At 54.7% G+C, this 16,515-nt stretch overlaps 6 protein-coding genes across 6 annotated transcripts; 3 read left to right on the top strand and 3 right to left on the bottom strand.

Annotated features, from left to right (window-relative positions):
• Window positions 1–27: 27 nt before the first annotated feature.
• KD926_007641 (DNA-directed RNA polymerase I core subunit RPA190) lies at window positions 28–5,300 on the bottom strand (the record flags this gene model as incomplete). The annotated part of the gene is made up of 4 exons (XM_053100513.1): window positions 28–1,623; window positions 1,685–4,460; window positions 4,537–5,022; window positions 5,116–5,300. 4 exons carry the CDS (start codon window positions 5,298–5,300, stop codon window positions 28–30), a joined length of 5,043 nt encoding a protein of 1,680 aa, XP_052955814.1.
• Window positions 5,301–5,668: 368 nt separating this feature from the next.
• On the top strand, window positions 5,669–7,435 carry KD926_007642 (U4/U6-U5 snRNP complex subunit PRP3; the record flags this gene model as incomplete). The annotated part of the gene is made up of 1 exon (XM_053100514.1): window positions 5,669–7,435. The coding sequence occupies one exon, from the start codon at window positions 5,669–5,671 to the stop codon at window positions 7,433–7,435; it is 1,767 nt and encodes a 588-aa protein (XP_052955815.1).
• A 296-nt stretch (window positions 7,436–7,731) lies between these two features.
• Window positions 7,732–9,801, bottom strand: KD926_007643 (RNA-binding snoRNP assembly protein NAF1; the record flags this gene model as incomplete). Its single annotated transcript, XM_053100515.1, has 1 exon — window positions 7,732–9,801. One exon carries the CDS (start codon window positions 9,799–9,801, stop codon window positions 7,732–7,734), a length of 2,070 nt encoding a protein of 689 aa, XP_052955816.1.
• A 256-nt stretch (window positions 9,802–10,057) lies between these two features.
• Window positions 10,058–12,023, top strand: KD926_007644 (dolichyl-P-Man:Man(6)GlcNAc(2)-PP-dolichol alpha-1,2-mannosyltransferase; the record flags this gene model as incomplete). Its single annotated transcript, XM_053100516.1, has 4 exons — window positions 10,058–10,131; window positions 10,192–10,864; window positions 10,919–11,713; window positions 11,766–12,023. The coding sequence occupies 4 exons, from the start codon at window positions 10,058–10,060 to the stop codon at window positions 12,021–12,023; spliced, it is 1,800 nt and encodes a 599-aa protein (XP_052955817.1).
• A 355-nt stretch (window positions 12,024–12,378) lies between these two features.
• Window positions 12,379–13,960, top strand: KD926_007645 (heme-dependent oxidative N-demethylase family protein; the record flags this gene model as incomplete). Its single annotated transcript, XM_053100517.1, has 5 exons — window positions 12,379–12,562; window positions 12,644–12,746; window positions 12,805–12,857; window positions 12,923–13,046; window positions 13,198–13,960. 5 exons carry the CDS (start codon window positions 12,379–12,381, stop codon window positions 13,958–13,960), a joined length of 1,227 nt encoding a protein of 408 aa, XP_052955818.1.
• Window positions 13,961–14,126: 166 nt separating this feature from the next.
• Window positions 14,127–16,294, bottom strand: KD926_007646 (exonuclease V; the record flags this gene model as incomplete). Its single annotated transcript, XM_053100518.1, has 2 exons — window positions 14,127–15,700; window positions 15,880–16,294. 2 exons carry the CDS (start codon window positions 16,292–16,294, stop codon window positions 14,127–14,129), a joined length of 1,989 nt encoding a protein of 662 aa, XP_052955819.1.
• Window positions 16,295–16,515: the final 221 nt, after the last annotated feature.

The raw sequence follows: 16,515 nt of genomic DNA on the forward strand, positions 1-16,515 counted from the left end.
CGATCGTGGGAATTAATTTAGGTGCTTTTAAGCCACAGGAGCAAGGACGTCGAAAGCACCGGTTCCCACGATTCCAGGACGACCGGCAACGATGCGACTACTGGGACTCTTCAGGTTATCGAAGTCTCTCTCGACGACAGCCTCCTTGAGGTAGCCGACGGTGGTTTCGAAGCTCATCTTGGACAGGGGCGAAGAGCTGTCCTTGACCAGGCCGTTACGGTTGAAACCGCGGAAGCTGCCGGACTGGGTCATCACGTCACCGATTAGGTTCAGGTGACGGTTGTCAACGGAGATACTGTGACCCTCGAAGACCTCGGACATCTCGCGGACGATGGTGGCGCGAGCAGCCTCAACACCGTACAGGGCCAGCATGTGGTAGATCGAGTTGGTGTAGAGCGAGTGAGGCTTGATGCAGTCCTGGTAATCGCGCATGGCAAGCAGGTTGACACCATCGGTGATGACGGTGGCGGGCTCGCCCTTGATCGGATCGGCCTCGACATACGTGCAGTTAGCGAGGCCGGGGATGGACTGGATGACGGCGCTGTGGGCGGCCTCCTCGACCAGAGGCAGGATAAGAAGCTTGGGGGTGGCAATGTCGTATTGCAGCTGGACGGTACACGAGTTGCCCTTCTTGGGGTTAAACTTGAACTTGGTGACTTCCGCGAACCGGCCCCGGATATCGTCTTCCCGCAATTTGCTGTCCTTTGCTTCCTCGTCGTCCGAGTCGGAGTCGTCGGCATCGGCCATCTCAACATCGCCCGTCTTGTTCTTTGTTGCAGCGCTGTCCTCGTCCTCATCCTCGCTGCCATCCTGGTCGTCGAGTCGTTGGATCATGTCGACCTCCTCGTCCTCAGCGTCCTCGTAAGAGATCTGGTTCGAGCGGTTCTGGGCACCCTTGGAGCGCTTGGCATCGTCACCGTCCTCCTCGTCATCATCATCTGCGTCAATTTCCGCATCGGCGACACCAGAAGCCTCCTGGACGGTGCCGACGGAGGCACCAATCTCAGGCTGAGCAGTCGAGTAGTTCTTCACCGTCTTCTCATCAACCCGCTTCTTGAGAGCACCTCGGGTGAGTCGCACAAGTTTGGGGATGAACTTATTCTGCAGCGTGTTTTGGATATCCTTGGTCGTGATAGCATACTCCGCCTTATATTCCTCTGCTGGGAAGAAGGAGACTTCAACGTCGTAGACCTTGGATTTCGTGCTGCCGGTGGAGATTTTCTCCGAAACGGTCACTTTGTCGACGACCTCCGCAATACTGAGCTTGCTGATTCCCTTGGCAAACCTTTCGGATTCCTCCTTGGACAATTCCTCGATCAGTTCCAGGGTCATGGTCGGCGTCATGATTGCGGCGCTAGCAGTCATGACGATTTCACGTAGTCGAGGAATACCCAGCGTCACGTTCTTCGCCGAGTGACCAGCCAAATGGAAAGTGTTCAGAGTCATCTGAGTTGAAGGTTCTCCGATAGATTGACCAGCCATAATTCCGACCGCCTCACCAGGGTCGATGACGGATTTCAAATACTTCATGTTCATCAAAGTGTCGAATGACTTCTTGCTAATTTTACCCTCGATGCCCTTCTTCTTGTCCTTCAAGAGCTCGTTGGTATTGCTATCCTCGTACTGTAAAGAAATTAGTTAGTCGCCTGTGTGTTGGGGCGAGGTTTATCATTCGTTCACATACCTTCTTGAGCGCCTGGGAGAATAATTCTGACGTACTGCCCAGGTTACCACCGGGGTGGTAAAGAGAAAGTACGGGGTCCATAGCGTCAACCTTTCCGGTCTTGCGCACTGCCTTCATAGCGTCCTTGTGCCAGTTGGTGACTTCATCCTTCGCCAGGTTCTGGAAGTCGTTGGTCAGGTTGACTTGAGACATGATGGACTTGTGGTTGGATGCCAAGAAATCGAAATTCTTAAGATGAACCTGCTTCGTGATATCCAGACCATCCTCACCGTACAGGAACTGCACGATGGATCCATCGGATACTTCTCGGACGGAGGTGTCATATTCGGCCCTCAGACCTTCCATACCCTTGATCAAGCAACGCTGCAAGTAACCAGATCTAGAGGTCTTGACGGCGGTATCGATAAGACCCTCACGACCGGCCATGGCGTGGAAGTAGTACTCTTGGGGCTTGATACCAGTCAAGAAACGACCGCAGACATAACCACCAGCCATAGGGTTCGTGTCGAAAGCCCTGAACGACGGCAGGGTCTTACCACTGATCATGACAGGAACACGGCGACCTTCCAAAACCTGTTGACCCAGGTTGCAGGAAATCAGGTTCGCGTTAACACCGGAACCCTTGGCACCGGAGATGGTCATCGATTGCATTTGGTTCCACGGGAAAGGCTTGGCCAATCCGCCCGGAAGACAGGACTTGGTGATCTCGGTAGACAGCGTGGCAGTGCGAGCGTTCGAAACGCTATCCAAACCAGCCTGTTTCTCTTCGTCTCGAAGCACGTCCTCCAAACGTCGTCGCAGTTCAGCGTCCTCGTCGGGCACGTTGGCATTGTCGAGAGTCACGTACTTCAGCGCAACTTCGCGACCAATACCATCAGCCTTCTTGAGGACTTCCTTACGAGTGCGATCGCCTTCCTTGGTCAGGCGGAGATCGTCGATACCGCAAGTAAATGCTCGCATGTTCAGGAATCTCGTCAGGAGACGTCCAAGGATACTAATTAGTCTTCCAGCGATGGTGTGACCGTAGATTTCGTGAATAGAGTCAATGAGACCACCAGCAGTAGGTCCAAGCTGTTTCTTGTCGAGAATACCAATGAGGAACTCGCCATCCTTGAAGATGACGTTTCCTTCTTCGTTGCCTTCGCCCCATCGGTCACCGGGCGTCGAAGACTTACTCGTCATGTTCAAACCAGCTCTTCCAGGAGGCATGATGTTCTTAAGGATGGTTGTAATGATCTGCTTTCCTGTCCAAAGAGGCTTCGGGCGAATGATGGTTGGGTCAACCAGCTGGATGCGCTCCGTGATGGTATGCGAATTCTCCGGTCTCAAGCAATTGTAGAGCAGCTGGTGGTAGTCGTCCTCGTCAAAGAAGCTGTCTCGGCAAGTGAACCATGTTCCCATTGAAATATGATCCTGAATCAAACCACGCAAGGGTTTTCCAGATGTCGCAACGAGATACTGGTGGTCCGCGTCTGCAAGCATCATAGCCTCGGACCGCGCAAGCTCGTTCTGCGGGAAATGCATGTTCATCTCGTCACCATCGAAATCGGCGTTGTAAGTATTACAGTTGGCGTAGTGCATGCGGATGACCTTCTCGTTAGGGAGCACACGCGCCTTGTGACCCATGATAGAGGGCTTATGGAGCGTGGGCTGACGGTTCATCAGGACAACATCGCCGGTGGTCAAATGGCGGTAGACCTTCTTGTTGCGGGATCCCTTGATGCGCCAGTTCGACGGTGCCAGCAGCTGGTTGGCCAGGGCGGTTCGCTCATCCAAACTCTTGAACTTGAGGTTCGTGACCTGTCCCACCTCGTTCTCGATTGCCATGGCACCCGGGTATTTGTCGGGGCCGTTGATAACTGCCTGCTTCATCTCCCAGAAGTTGTGGTTTGTCACCGGTTCCGGGTAGGTCAGCTTCTTCGCAAAGACCAGCGGCACACCGATCTCATTAGTTTCGATGTTAGGGTCAGGAGAGATAACACTTCGGGCAGCAAAGTTGACACGCTTTCCCATCATGTTCTTTCGGAACAAGCCCTCCTTCTTTTCCAGGATTTGTTTGATACCGTTCGGAGCCGCGAGGGCTGCCGCTCCCGAAAGCCCGCTTCTATCACGGTCAATCAGACCGTTAACCGTATCCTGAAGCTGCACGATGGCAGCAAGCAGATCACGATAATCGCGGGCACGGGTGTAAGAGCTGCCGCTCGATGTCTGTCGCTCCTTGCTGATCTGATTGATGAAGTCGCAGTGTTTCAAGATTTGGCTGAAAGGTTGGTTCTGCTGGGCCTCCATAATCTCGCCGGGTCCCTGAGGAGCAGCCGGACGATACTTGTTTGGCGGCACCAATATGCTCTTGATGAAAAACATGTCTGCGCTGACTTGTGACTCTTTCTTCGATAGAGGTCGAGAGTTATAAAGGAGACTAAGGATCTCCGCCTCTTTCTCAAAGAGCAGGGTGATCGCGGCATGGACCTCGGGAGAGGGCATGTATTGCCCACCGTCACCGGTCTGTCTCTGGCTTTCCTCCTCGGAGATGACGGCATTGCCACGAGCAACTTCTTCCTCTGCTCCATGGGTCTCTGAAACAACGCTGGCAGTATCCGAGACCCCGTTCGCAAGGGCCTGCTTCTCTTTTAGGTTGGACCTTTTGGCCTGTTGAACGAGGACAAGGGAGTTTGGCGCCTGGAAACCACCCTGTACCATAGCAAGTTTCGTCTTCTCGGGCAAGGCTTTTCGGAAGATTTTCGAGTACCGGTCTCTTCGGAATCCTGGAGAAACTCTTGACTGTGTGTCAGTAGCTGCTGACAAGCATGAAGAAAAATCATGCGGGGTGCTCGGGCTGTTGCAATACATACCCTTTACAGCTGGCACACTTCTTGATGCTGACAAGATCTTTAAAGAAGTCCTTGACCAAGGTACGTCTCTCTTCCGAGGCAATGGGGTTCTTGATGCCAGCCATGAGGTTGGCCAGTTTACCCGCGGCCTTGGCCTCCCGGATGGTTCTTTGAACGTAGTTGTTTCTTTTCGCGATCAGATCCTCCTCATCTTCGTCCTCGCTGCTGGAACCGTCGGCATCCTTCCCCTGCTTCTTGTCCTTCTTCTTACTCAAAGAATCGATGACGGCGGCCTCGTCAACCAATCCATGTTGCAACAGTCGCAATTTGCAGGTGTAGACATTAAGTTGGGTTCGGGACATTTGGAATCGATGGCAGTAAGCACACTGCGCTCGGAGTAGACGATACAATTGGTCGAAATGCGTAACATTGTAAACATGAACCGGAAGTTCGACATGTCCAGGATGACCAGTACAAGACCATGAGTTCAAGCGACAAGTCGTACAGCTACATCTGGTCAGTTTTTGTCCTCCCGCCCAATAAAAAAAAGCAAGCCCCTCCAAGAATTCTCCGAGAAAAGAACGACTATAATGAACTTACACATGATCACCCCACGCTCCCATAGCCGGATCGTACAATCCACCAGGAACCGGGTTGTTGAAGGAATCCAACGTCGGCGTATTGTGGATTCGCTTTACAGAGATAGCTTTGATATCCGCATCGTTGTAGACCCCAAAGTCAACCCCCGAGACGGCGGAGGCCACAGGACGTGCGAAGGTCGCCATGATTTCCTGCAGCTCCGTGAGCGACGAGCAACGAGCGACGCTTTGAACTGTGGTGGTCCTTGCTGGGGCTGCTGGCCTTGGAGAGGAAACGGCGGGATTCGACGGTCTCGACGCTGCGAAAAAAGTTCACCCAACTTTTTTTCTGCCGTGCGATGCCGCCCGCCCGATCCACACTGGGCCGCCCCGTGATTCCCGCTGCAACTCTCATCTCTTTGTCTTTCATCTCAGTGCCTGTTCTTGCGATCCCTCGTCCTCTGCCTTGATCCTTGGGTTTACCCCTGCTTACATCCTATCACCAGCTGTGAGCTGCTCTGCTGGTCCCAGCGGGTGAGTGGAGTGTTCTTTCCATCTCTCCAAAAAAATAAACCATGGACGGGTCAGGGCTGAAGCGACCTCATCCCGAGGAAGAAACCGATAATGCACAGAAAAGATCTCGCTCCAACAATGGCTCGCCACTACCGGGCCAAGGGGCGCCTGCTACGGGCAAGGTCGACATTGAGAAAATGGTAGCCGAAGCGAGAGCAAAGGCAGAAGCCGTCCGCGCTCGACTTCAGGCCGCAAGAGGAGGATCTTCGACCGCGCCCTCCCCTGCGAGCGCAAGCCCGACCCCTCCAACCGCAGCGAGCCCGGCTATGTCGAAACTGGAACAGATGAAGGCGCGAGTGGCAGCGGCCACTGGACGAGCCAACGCCGCAGCCCAGGAACGGCCCCCGGCGCCGGCACCGATCCCTCAGCCCCCTCCGCCTCCCTTTGGCGAACCTGACGATGGCCCATCACGAGCCCGAGGTGGTTTGGATGTCGGTCTGCATCCGGCGCTTCTTTCGGATACGGTCGAGTTTCGAGGTGGCAAGGGACGACACTCGGCACAGTCCAAACGTCGCACCGAGTCTCCTTTTACGGGCGGAAGATCAGATCGCGCGGGGCTGGATCTCTCCGGACCTTCTTTGGAGGAAATCAAGAACAATCCGTACTATGATCCGAGTCTGGGGCCCAAGGCGACGATCGCCAGGCCGCGACAAACGCGCCAGTTACTTTTCAACCAAAAGGGCAAATACATTCAGCAGGCCGCTGCTCTGCGTCGGCAGGCGCAGCTGGAGGCCATGAAGAAGCGCATCGCGCAGAGGGCACGACAAGCAGGTATTGATGAAGACTTGGACGTTGAAAAAGCGTTCCTTGTCCCCGCCCCGCCGGCGATTGAATGGTGGGACGAAGGTTTGGTGAACGGGGAAGACTACTCGGGTGTTGATGATGAGAAGAATCTCAAGATTGACACCCCCGACTCTATAGTGACGGTCTACGTCCAGCACCCCGTTCTTCTCGATCCTCCTCAGGACAAGCATCTATCCGAACAGAAGCCCATGTATCTCACGCCCAAAGAGCAGGCAAAGATTCGTCGACAGCGGCGAATGGCTGATCTCAAAGAGCAACAGGCGAAGATCCGTCTCGGATTGGAGCCAGCGCCCCCGCCAAAGGTCAAGAAGTCCAACCTTATGCGGGTTCTGGGCGAACAGGCCGTTAAGGATCCTACGGCCGTCGAGGCACGCGTGACGCGCGAAATCGCAGAGCGCCGTGCTAACCACGAAGCTGCCAATGAGGAACGTAAACTGACCAAGGAGGAGCGTCGGGAAAAACTTGCTCAGCAACAGGAGAAAGATGCCGACAAGGGTATCCATATGACGGTGTATAAGATTGACAGTCTGGCCAACGGGCGCAACCGCTTCAAGATCAGCAAGAACGCGGAGCAGAACGCTTTGACCGGTGTCTGCGTCATGCATCCTCGATTCAACCTGGTGATTGTGGAAGGGGGTGCACACTCAATCAACAACTACAGAAAACTCATGATGAACCGCATTGACTGGACGGAGAATGCAGGGCCCAACGCTGTGCGTGAGGGCAATCGCGAAGCTCAAGTGTCTTGGCTGTCCGCCGAGGACGAGAAGACGGGTGATCTGAAGGATCTCGGTTCGAACTCCTGCACTCTTCTGTGGGAAGGACAAGCTAAGGCCCGAGCCTTCCGCAAGTGGCTAGGTGCTCGAATCTGCGAGACCGACTCTCAAGCCAAGGACGTCCTAGCTCGAGCAAAGATGGATAATTTCTGGGCTTTAGCCAAGAGCTCAAAGCAAGCCGAATCATGATAACACACCCAATATCAAATCTGCTATCACAATCAAAATGCGTCATGTACAATAATCAATAATATTCCATAGCATTCCAAAATAGCATAGTGATGTTCTATAAAAAAAACCATGAGATGACCCCAACCGCGACACATAAAACTTTTGTTTTTGTCCAAACCCATCCAAAAGAAATGTCCGACTCCATACAAATGCAAACCCCATCCCACATAATGGCTCAGATCCAGAACCTTACCGTAGACCAAGAATGAAGAACCAAAAGGGAGGAAAGATGAACGTATCAAGTGATTACGGTTCTAGGAAGGAGGTGGCCCCTGGTTCTGGTTGTTACTGAGGTGTCGTAGTAGATCCAATTGCGCTTTGACCTGGTCAAAGTTCATCGAAGGGTTTTGCATCTGCTGCTGACCAGGAACTTGCTGTTGTTGCTGATACTGTTGCTGCTGTTGTGGCTGATACTGCTGCTGCTGTTGTTGCTGTTGCTGTTGCTGTTGATGCTGTTGCAAAGCCGCAAAGAATAAGGGGTTGATGTGGGCGTTGGAGGGGAGTTGCTGGTACGGGTTGGGTTGCTGGTAGGCCTGTTGGAACGGCATTTGGAAGTTGAAAGGCAACATGCCCTGAGGGAATGGCTGTTGCTGCGGCTGTTGCTGCTGCATCTGGGGCTGGAAGCCAGGGTAAGACGGCATCTGCTGAGGCATATTGTAGGCAGGCTGCTGATTTTGTTGGTAGGCTTGAGGGTTGAAGTGAGAAGCCTGGGGCTGAGCCTGGGGCTGTGACTCGGGACCCTGCTGCTGGTGATAGGGTTGGCGGTCATGATGCTGAGGTCTGGGGCCTCCCCGTCCACGGCCTCCTCGTCCACGGTCAGAGCCTCGGCCTCGACCGCGGCCACCGTGGAAGCCAGCGCTCCTGGAATGGGGGTCGTCACTCTCCACCGGCGCCTCCTGTCGGCCCATCATTTCATGCAGGTTCTTAGGGCGCGCCAGTGGCGTGTAACCATCTTCGCCGGTATTATCATCATAGTTGAGCTCGCTCTGGTTAAGCTTGGAGGGACCAGGCGGTCCTCGTTTGGCCCTCGAGCCATCGCCATGTTTAGCTTCCTTCTTCTCCTGGCGCTTCTGCTTCAACTTCCGCTTGTATTCAGCTTCGGCTTCGTCGTCAGAGAACTCAACCTCGTCCTCAGCAATTTCTTCGTCGTGGAAGTTTGACGCATCGCTTCCCTTCATTCCTTGGAGGGGTTGGGTGAAGACGAATGTCGATTGGCTTTCGACGTAGTAGATCGGCTTGTCCTTGGTGAGGCCGCGCGCCTCGATAGTAGCGGCGTCAGGGTATCGCACCGTGTACAACGGGTTCTCAACCCGTCCCAATGTCTCAGCAACTACGCCAGCAATGCTCCTATCTTCGAAACAAAGCAGGGAGCCGCCCTCAAGCACCTGGTATTCTCCGGTGGTATTCGCCGAAATCAGAACGGTGTTCTCAACGATAGCCTGCACATTACCCAACAGCACGATTTTCATATCCGGGGTGATGGTAACTTCGGGGAGAGCAGGAGCCTCCTCCATAACCTCGTTTGCCGTCCGAATGTGACCACCCGATTTGCCTTTGCCATCTCCTTCGTCGTCGGAGCCGAGTTCGGCCTGCATCAGGATGCGCGCTTGTTCTTCGGGGCTGAGAATCGGATAATCTTCGTCTTCAGAGGAGCTGTCATCGGACGAATCGGAGCTATCGGACGAGGACTCGTAGGGAGAGGAATCAACTTCCCATTCAGGGTGTTCTTCTTCTCCCTCCTCCCCCTCGGCTTGCGCATGTTCGGTAGGGCCTGCGACGGCGGCGCTACTGGGTTCATTGGTGTTCTCGCCATTGGTGACAGTCTCCTCGGGCTTATAATTCGAGGTCTCGGTCTGGTTGTGCTGTTGTCCGGTCGGTTCCACCTCCATCGCATCATGATTTTGGAGCCCAGTCTCTTTGGTCACTTCTGCGGTCGTCTCTGGCTGGTCCTGCGAAATGGATGACTGGGAGGCATTCTGGTCCTGCGTTATCGTAACACTCTCGGGGTTGGGAGAGCTCCAGGCAGTATTCGACTCGCTCGTTACCGACTGCAGGTCCTTGAGGCTATTGTTGACCAGATTCAACCCGGGGATAAGCGGCGCAGAGGTAGCCGGGGCAGGTTCGCTAGGTTGAGTCGGAGCAGAGGTTTGTTGATTCTCATTATTAGTCACCGGCGTCCCTATCGCCAAAGGAGTATTGTAGAAATCGCTTCCATCATCCGCCGGCGTCAATGCGATCGGCGGCGTATCGTTCATGCAAGCTCGTTTCACAGGCGGACCCTCATTCTGGATGTCCTGAGGGACAGGGGGTTGTTGATCACTCATTGTCGAATTCCCAGAGTTTCGGAGAGGGTGCGGTCAGACTCCAGGGTTTCAAAGAAGAAGAAGAGAAAAAAAATGTAAGGAAGTGGGTTGTCGCTTGAATGTAGAAGAAGAAAGCGACCAGAGACTTTTTTTTTTCTGCCGGAAGTGCCAAAGTTGCCGTGGCGGTCACCGGAGCAGCTCCATCGATAGTCGTGAGGTGTTCGAAGCTTCACTCTCGTCTCTTCTCTCGACAAGAACTCCATTCTATACTCTGACAATGGTTTCTGCCGGTAGGAACGTCGAGGTTCCCCCAGTTCCCGCTGGACGGGCTCCTCCTCGCACCAAGCAACGGTAGAGACTTCTCAGAGCTCAGATTTGGCCGCCCAGCTAACTAACAATCGCCCGCCGCAGTCCCCCTCCGTCGCCGTTCTACATTCCCTTAAACATCACTCTCTACGTGTGTCTCATCTCGAATGGAATTGCAGCTTTCCTTGCACCGATTCAGGACTGCGACGAAGTGTTCAATTTTTGGGAACCCACGCACTACCTTGATCATGGATACGGGCTGCAGACGTGGGAGTACTCGCCCGTATACTCGATCCGCAGCTGGCTCTACATCACCATCCATGCCTTCGTCGGTAAACTCGGCTCCTTCGTTGTCGGTTCTAAGAGGGCTGAATTCTACGCCATCCGAGTCTTCCTGGCCCTCTTCTGCGCTGCCTGTCAGACGAGGTTATACTCGGCCATCTGTCGGACGTTGAGCCCCCGCATCGGCCTGCTCTTTCTCATGGTGATCTCATTCAGCCCGGGCATGTTCCACGCGTCGGCCTCTTTTCTTCCGTCCAGCTTCACCATGTACATGTCCATGCTCGGTCTGGCGGCGTTTTTGGATTGGAGATCCGGTCAGAAGACGGCTCAGGGCATCATGTGGTTTGGACTGGGCGCGATCGTGGGTTGGCCGTTTGCCGGAGCGTTGATCGTACCTCTTCTGCTGGAGGAAATCGTCATTGGTTTTATTTCCGGGTCATTGCGCGCGGTGTTTGCAGGTGTTCTCGATGGAGCCCTGAGATGCCTGGTAATTTTGGTACGCTCTCATGCGCTCGTTCTAGAACTCTTCAGCCCATGCTAATCAATCCAGGCTGTGGAAATCGGCGTCGACTTCGCTTTCCTCCGAAAGTTTGCCATCGTGCCCTGGAACATTGTCGCATACAATATCTTTGGAGGTGAAGGCCGGGGCCCGGAAATCTTTGGAACTGAGCCGTGGACGTTCTACATCCGGAACTTGTTGCTCAACTTCAACATCTGGTTTGTCTTCGCTATCTCGGCGGCGCCTCTTCTCTTTTTCCAGGCCGCCTTCCGACAGCAGACGACCAGCAAGGAGACTCTCTGGCGCACCGTCACCCTCATCACGCCGTTCTACATGTGGTTTGCCATCTTCACCCTACAGCCGCACAAGGAAGAACGATTCATGTACCCCGCGTATCCTTTCCTCGCGCTCAATGCGTCCATCTCCTTCCACATGATTCTCTCCTACGTCGGGTCCGGCAACCCTCGAGAACTCATGGGACGGATTCCCGCCAAATTGAAGCTGGCAGCCGTCATGGCCGTGGTTCTGGCCGCCGTCAACGCCGGCCTGTTGCGAACCGTCGGTATGATCACCGCTTACAACGCGCCTTTGAAGGTGTTTGCCCCATTGGAGCAGCCCGGTGTTGCTCAGGCGGGTGATACGGTGTGTTTTGGCAAGGAATGGTATCGATCCCCCTCGTCCTTTTTCTTGCCTGAAGGGATGCGCGCCAAATTCATCCGCAGCGAGTTTCGCGGGTTGCTTCCGGGCGAGTTTCCTGACGCAGCGAGTGTGCCTTCGCTACTCGAGGGAACGTCGCGGATTCCCGAGGGCATGAACGATATTAACGAGGAGGATGTTAACAAATATGTAAGCTTTGTCATTTTCGTTCTACTATTATTCCAAACTAATCGGCTGCTAGGTGGACATCTCGCAATGCTCGTTCCTCGTCGACTCGTCCTTCCCCGGACAGGCAACCACGGAGCGCGAGCCCGACTACGTGCACGACGAATCGCAGTGGGAGCAACTCTCCTGCAAGGGATTCCTAGATACGTCACAGACCGGACTGCTGGGGCGGCTGGTTTGGATCCCGGACCTCCCTATCATCCCGGATCAATTCCGTCGCCAATGGGGCCAATACTGTCTGCTCCGGCGCAGAAGTCAGGATACCGCGGCCTGATAAGTCAATTTATGTATATTCATCGAATAGAATCATGGCAGGATGTCCCTGTTTGTAGGCCCGATGCGCCCTCGCATGTCCAGCTCTGGGCGGCATGCGGGGATTTCCTAAATAAGATAAGAAATCCCAGAGATAAGCTTCTGCCTTTCCCCATGACTTCGCGTCGATTCTCGCATCTGCAGATCGGATGTGCATGCCTATCTGGTCCCGTATCGATCCCATGTCATTCACTTGAACACTCTCAGCGGTGACTCCGGTTGTGGTAGAAAAGCATCATGTAGTCAGTCATCTTCATCGCACGGCTCGTATAGCATACCATCTGTCAATCATCCAAATACTCCGCCCACAAAGAATCATGCCCTTTGACCTCCTCCATCTCCGCATCGGCTCTTATCGTATCCAAGACATCACCGCCATTCTCCTCCTCTCGGTCCTCGTCACCTCTCTCATCGTACGCTTCATCCAAAAGAGATTACAATTATCTACTCGATCATCGACGACGAATCTCGAGCATAAATCGTCCGAGAGGAAACCAGGAGGTATGTCCACCTCCCTCTGATCCATACACATGGCCACCTGAATATACTGTACCATCGAACTAACCATATCATACAATCTAGAATGGATCCCCTCCGACTTCAAACGACCCCCTGCATCACCGTACCCAGACTGGGACGTGCACACCACCAAACCGATCCCATATCGGCCTTTTCGATACGGGCCGTGAGTTTACGACCAGGCCCGCATTCTCCCATCTCTCATGTTTTAACAATCACTGTAGGAAATACTTCATCACCATGGGACTCCGAAGCATGAACTGGGACGAGTGGATCGGTATACCACCCATCACCCTCTATACAAATTACATCGTGTCTAATGGATGGACGAAATGGATCTAGAACTCGATAATCACTACATTCGCTACCACGCCGATAAAGCCCAGCGCATTAAAGGTCGAGGCTCGAAGTGCTGTCGGACCGCGCCCGAGGCCATGGATGCGGCGATTGAGCTGTTGGAGGAATTGTACGTCTTTTTCCTGTTATCCTCCTATCTATTCGTGCACAGCATCTAGATCTAGATCCATCGCTCCCCCTCTACAGCCGACCCTACACAGCACATCATAGCATAGTCACCACAAACAAACAAACCAACTAACCCATCACTCAAAATACAGAACAAACTACCTCCCCGAACGCTACCCAACCCTCTTCCACCGCACGCCCACCGGCCTCACCAACCTCCTCACCCACGAAACCTTCAACACCACAACGCTTCCCCTCCCCGAAGACCCGATGACGATCTGCGCGCGCCTCATCCAAGACGACATCGCAATCATGATCGAGCGCCCCGACGGAGACTACTACCTCCTCGCCGGCGCAGTCCTCCTCGCCGGCTTCTGGCGCCTCGAAGACAAATACGGTCTGCGTTTGTCCGAAATCCACACGACCGGCAACGTGCCGGGCTACAAAACCAAGCTCGAAAAGGGGATGATGAATTTCTTCCGGCGCCTGAAACCGTCCGACCCGGTGGTGAGGAATAACTATTTCATCCAGGTCGATGAACACCTGCCTTGGTCGAGTAGTATCGGCGACGAGGATAGCGATGGCGTGGGGTGGAATACGGCGGAGAAGAACAAGGCGATAGAGAATCATTTCTTTAGGTCGGAGAGGCAGTCGCTACGGCGGTTGCCGAGGTCCGGGGGGGTGGTTTTTACGATACGGACGTATTTTGAGCCTGTGGTGGAGGTCGCGAAGGAGGATTATGTGCCGGGGAGGTTGGCGAGTGCGGTACGGAGTTGGGGGGATGATGTTGCTGTTTATAAGGGGAGGGAGAGGTATGGAGAGGTGTTGTTGGAGTATTTGGATCGGATGCATGAGGAGCAAGTTAAGAATGGGTTGGATGTCGAGGGGGAGGAGAAGAGGAAGTATCCTTTTTGATCATGGGTGTTGTTTCATTTCAGGAGCCATGGAAGTGTCATATATTAGGTAGATGGTGGATGGGTTAACCTTCTTACTCGCGTTCTTGTCTGTCAATTACATACATACATCTATCAACCTCTTCAACATCATACAAATATCGTAGGTATACAAACCATTATGTATATTAAACAGCAGCAGTCGACCCTCTTCTCCCCCTCTTCCGACGGGCATACGCCCACTCCCGCTCTTGTCGCCACGAGCACTCATCATTAAACTCACAGATCCGGCACTTCCACGCCTCCATGACCTCGACGCCGCGCGGGTTGCGTTCCCCGCGCCACCACTCCATCTGGTCGCCCAGATACGACGTCAGAGTGGTAGGGTCGAAGAGGAATGAGCGACTGCCGAGCTCGCGCCGGGACGAGTCCTCGGCCGGCGTGGAGGAGATGTAGCGCGCTGTGAGAAGCGGGGAGAGCACGGTCGGATAGGGCTCGAGCAGGGACGGTTGGAATTCCGACGGAATGGAGGGCGCGACGGAGACGGTCGACGAGTGCGGGGGAGGGAGGAAGGTGAGGCGGAACTGCTCTTTCATGAGATTCCAGAGGCTGGTGAGGTTGTTGTGGGTGAGGAGCACGCTGATGGAGTCCTGGCTGGTGGAGGGAGCGGAGTCGGTGCCGAAGCTGAAGCTGATATCCGGCGACGGGGAGGTCCGTGTCGTGCTCGCGTCCTCCGGGGTGGGGATGAAGTCGGGGTCGAATTCGGGGGACGACGGAGCGTCGAAGAACTGGTCGTTCAGCCCGCCGACTTCCGAGATGAAGGCGTCGGTGAACGGACGCTGCGCGTCCAGACCGTACCGTGCCGCCAGCAACTCGATCGTGACGTCGTCGCTGGTGACCAGCCGATTCAACATATGATAGTACATCTGCAGCTGCAGCGATGTGGGCCGAAACGCCGTGCTCTTGACGGTAGGCAGCGAGCCACTGCCCCCGCGCGTCTTGATATCGGTCATGTACACGCGCGGGAGATGCAGCATCTCCGCTGTCGACTGACTCTCCATACTGAACGAGTCTTCCGACCCCTGCGCCGGCTCCTCCTCCTCCTCCCCTCGCCAGTGCATATCCGATAGCCGCCGACCCCCCTGCGACGGCGACAGTAGATAATCCGTCAACGACATCTGATACTCCGGCAAAACGGCCCTGGAAGCCTCGACGTCCGCATAATGTTCCGCCGCGGTGAACTCCAGCTCCGAGTCCGGACACTCATACGAGAGCTCATCAATCACCCCATTCACCAGCTGACCATCCACCACGCCCCAAACCTCCAACTCCCGAGTGAGCCCATACTCCCGCAGCGTGCGCAATCCCTGAATAACATTCCAGATCCGCAGCGCCAGCGCGTCCTCCCTCGTGGTAATCTCCACCGCCACAGTAGTGTAGACTTCATCCTCCAGCGTCTTATGGATCGAGGTTCCCGTCTTCATCGCTGGCGTGCGCCGCTTCCGCCCGAACTTCGTCAACGTATACCAATACTGCAGCTCGCACCACGCCGGCGAGATCAGATCCGTCACCGAGAAGGCCTTGTTCGGCGGCCGACGGAACCGTTCCAGCGGGGATCGAGCACCGGGTCCGATCGACGTGTCGACATAATTATTCTCGCCCTGCCCTTGTCCTTGTCCTTGTCCTACTTGTTGGTCCTGGTGACGCGCCGCCTCGCGCTCGCGGTCGCGCGTCCGCCCTTCGGTGGAATCCGGATGCTCAACTAATCGCTTCGTTGGTGAGATGTCAGCCCATCATGTCTATGTCTCGGAAGGGTCCTGATTACGAGATGACCAAAGCAACTGGGAAAGAAAAAAAGCAATCAGGGAATATTACCAAACGCGGCGTTCCCGTGGCCGTAACCGTAGCGTGGGTTCTGAGTTGGGTTTGGATTGACCCTACCCCCTGCCCCGAACCAGACAGGAGCAGTTGTCCTTGTGCCTGTAGTGGTAGGTCTGTTGATATTCCTCGTCTTCGCAACCTGCCACGGGGGCATCTGACGTCCCAGGACGCGAGGAACGCGCCCAGACGCCGGATCCCCATAATAATCCTCGATGTCTCCGAGGACGGCAGTGGTACTCGTAAATGTCTGCTGCGAGGGCGAACGCGGAGGAACGGGCGGGGGATAAAGGGGAGCAGCAGTAGTCGTAGTCGTGGCAGCAGCAGTGGCGACGGCGGGGAACGATGAAGTCGCGGGAGGGGCGACTTTGTCGAGGAGCTCGTTCAGCAAGGCCTCTTCGTCCGGGGTGAAGTCAGAGCCGTAGTCGCTGCTATCAGCGTCGGGGTTTATTGTTTGCGAAGGTGGTGGGCAGGACATGCCTGCAACTCGAAGGGGGAGATCATGTCATCTCATGCGCTGGTATGTGGAGGAAGAGAGAGGTGATGACGAAGTTGTGGTGTTCATCCTTTCGTCGGCGGTCGGATGGGCGGGTCTTCGGGTCGCTGACGTTACATTCGACAGGTTAATTTGTTTGTATTCAGGTCTCTTTTTCTGTCTTGGTTTGTTTAATATATTTCTATGTATATATATTGATGGTC

This window comes from Aspergillus affinis (assembly GCF_023601865.1).
Source record: "Aspergillus affinis strain CMG 70 chromosome Unknown NODE_46_length_220473_cov_87_121971, whole genome shotgun sequence".
NCBI classification, from domain to species: Eukaryota; Fungi; Ascomycota; class Eurotiomycetes; order Eurotiales; family Aspergillaceae; genus Aspergillus; species Aspergillus affinis.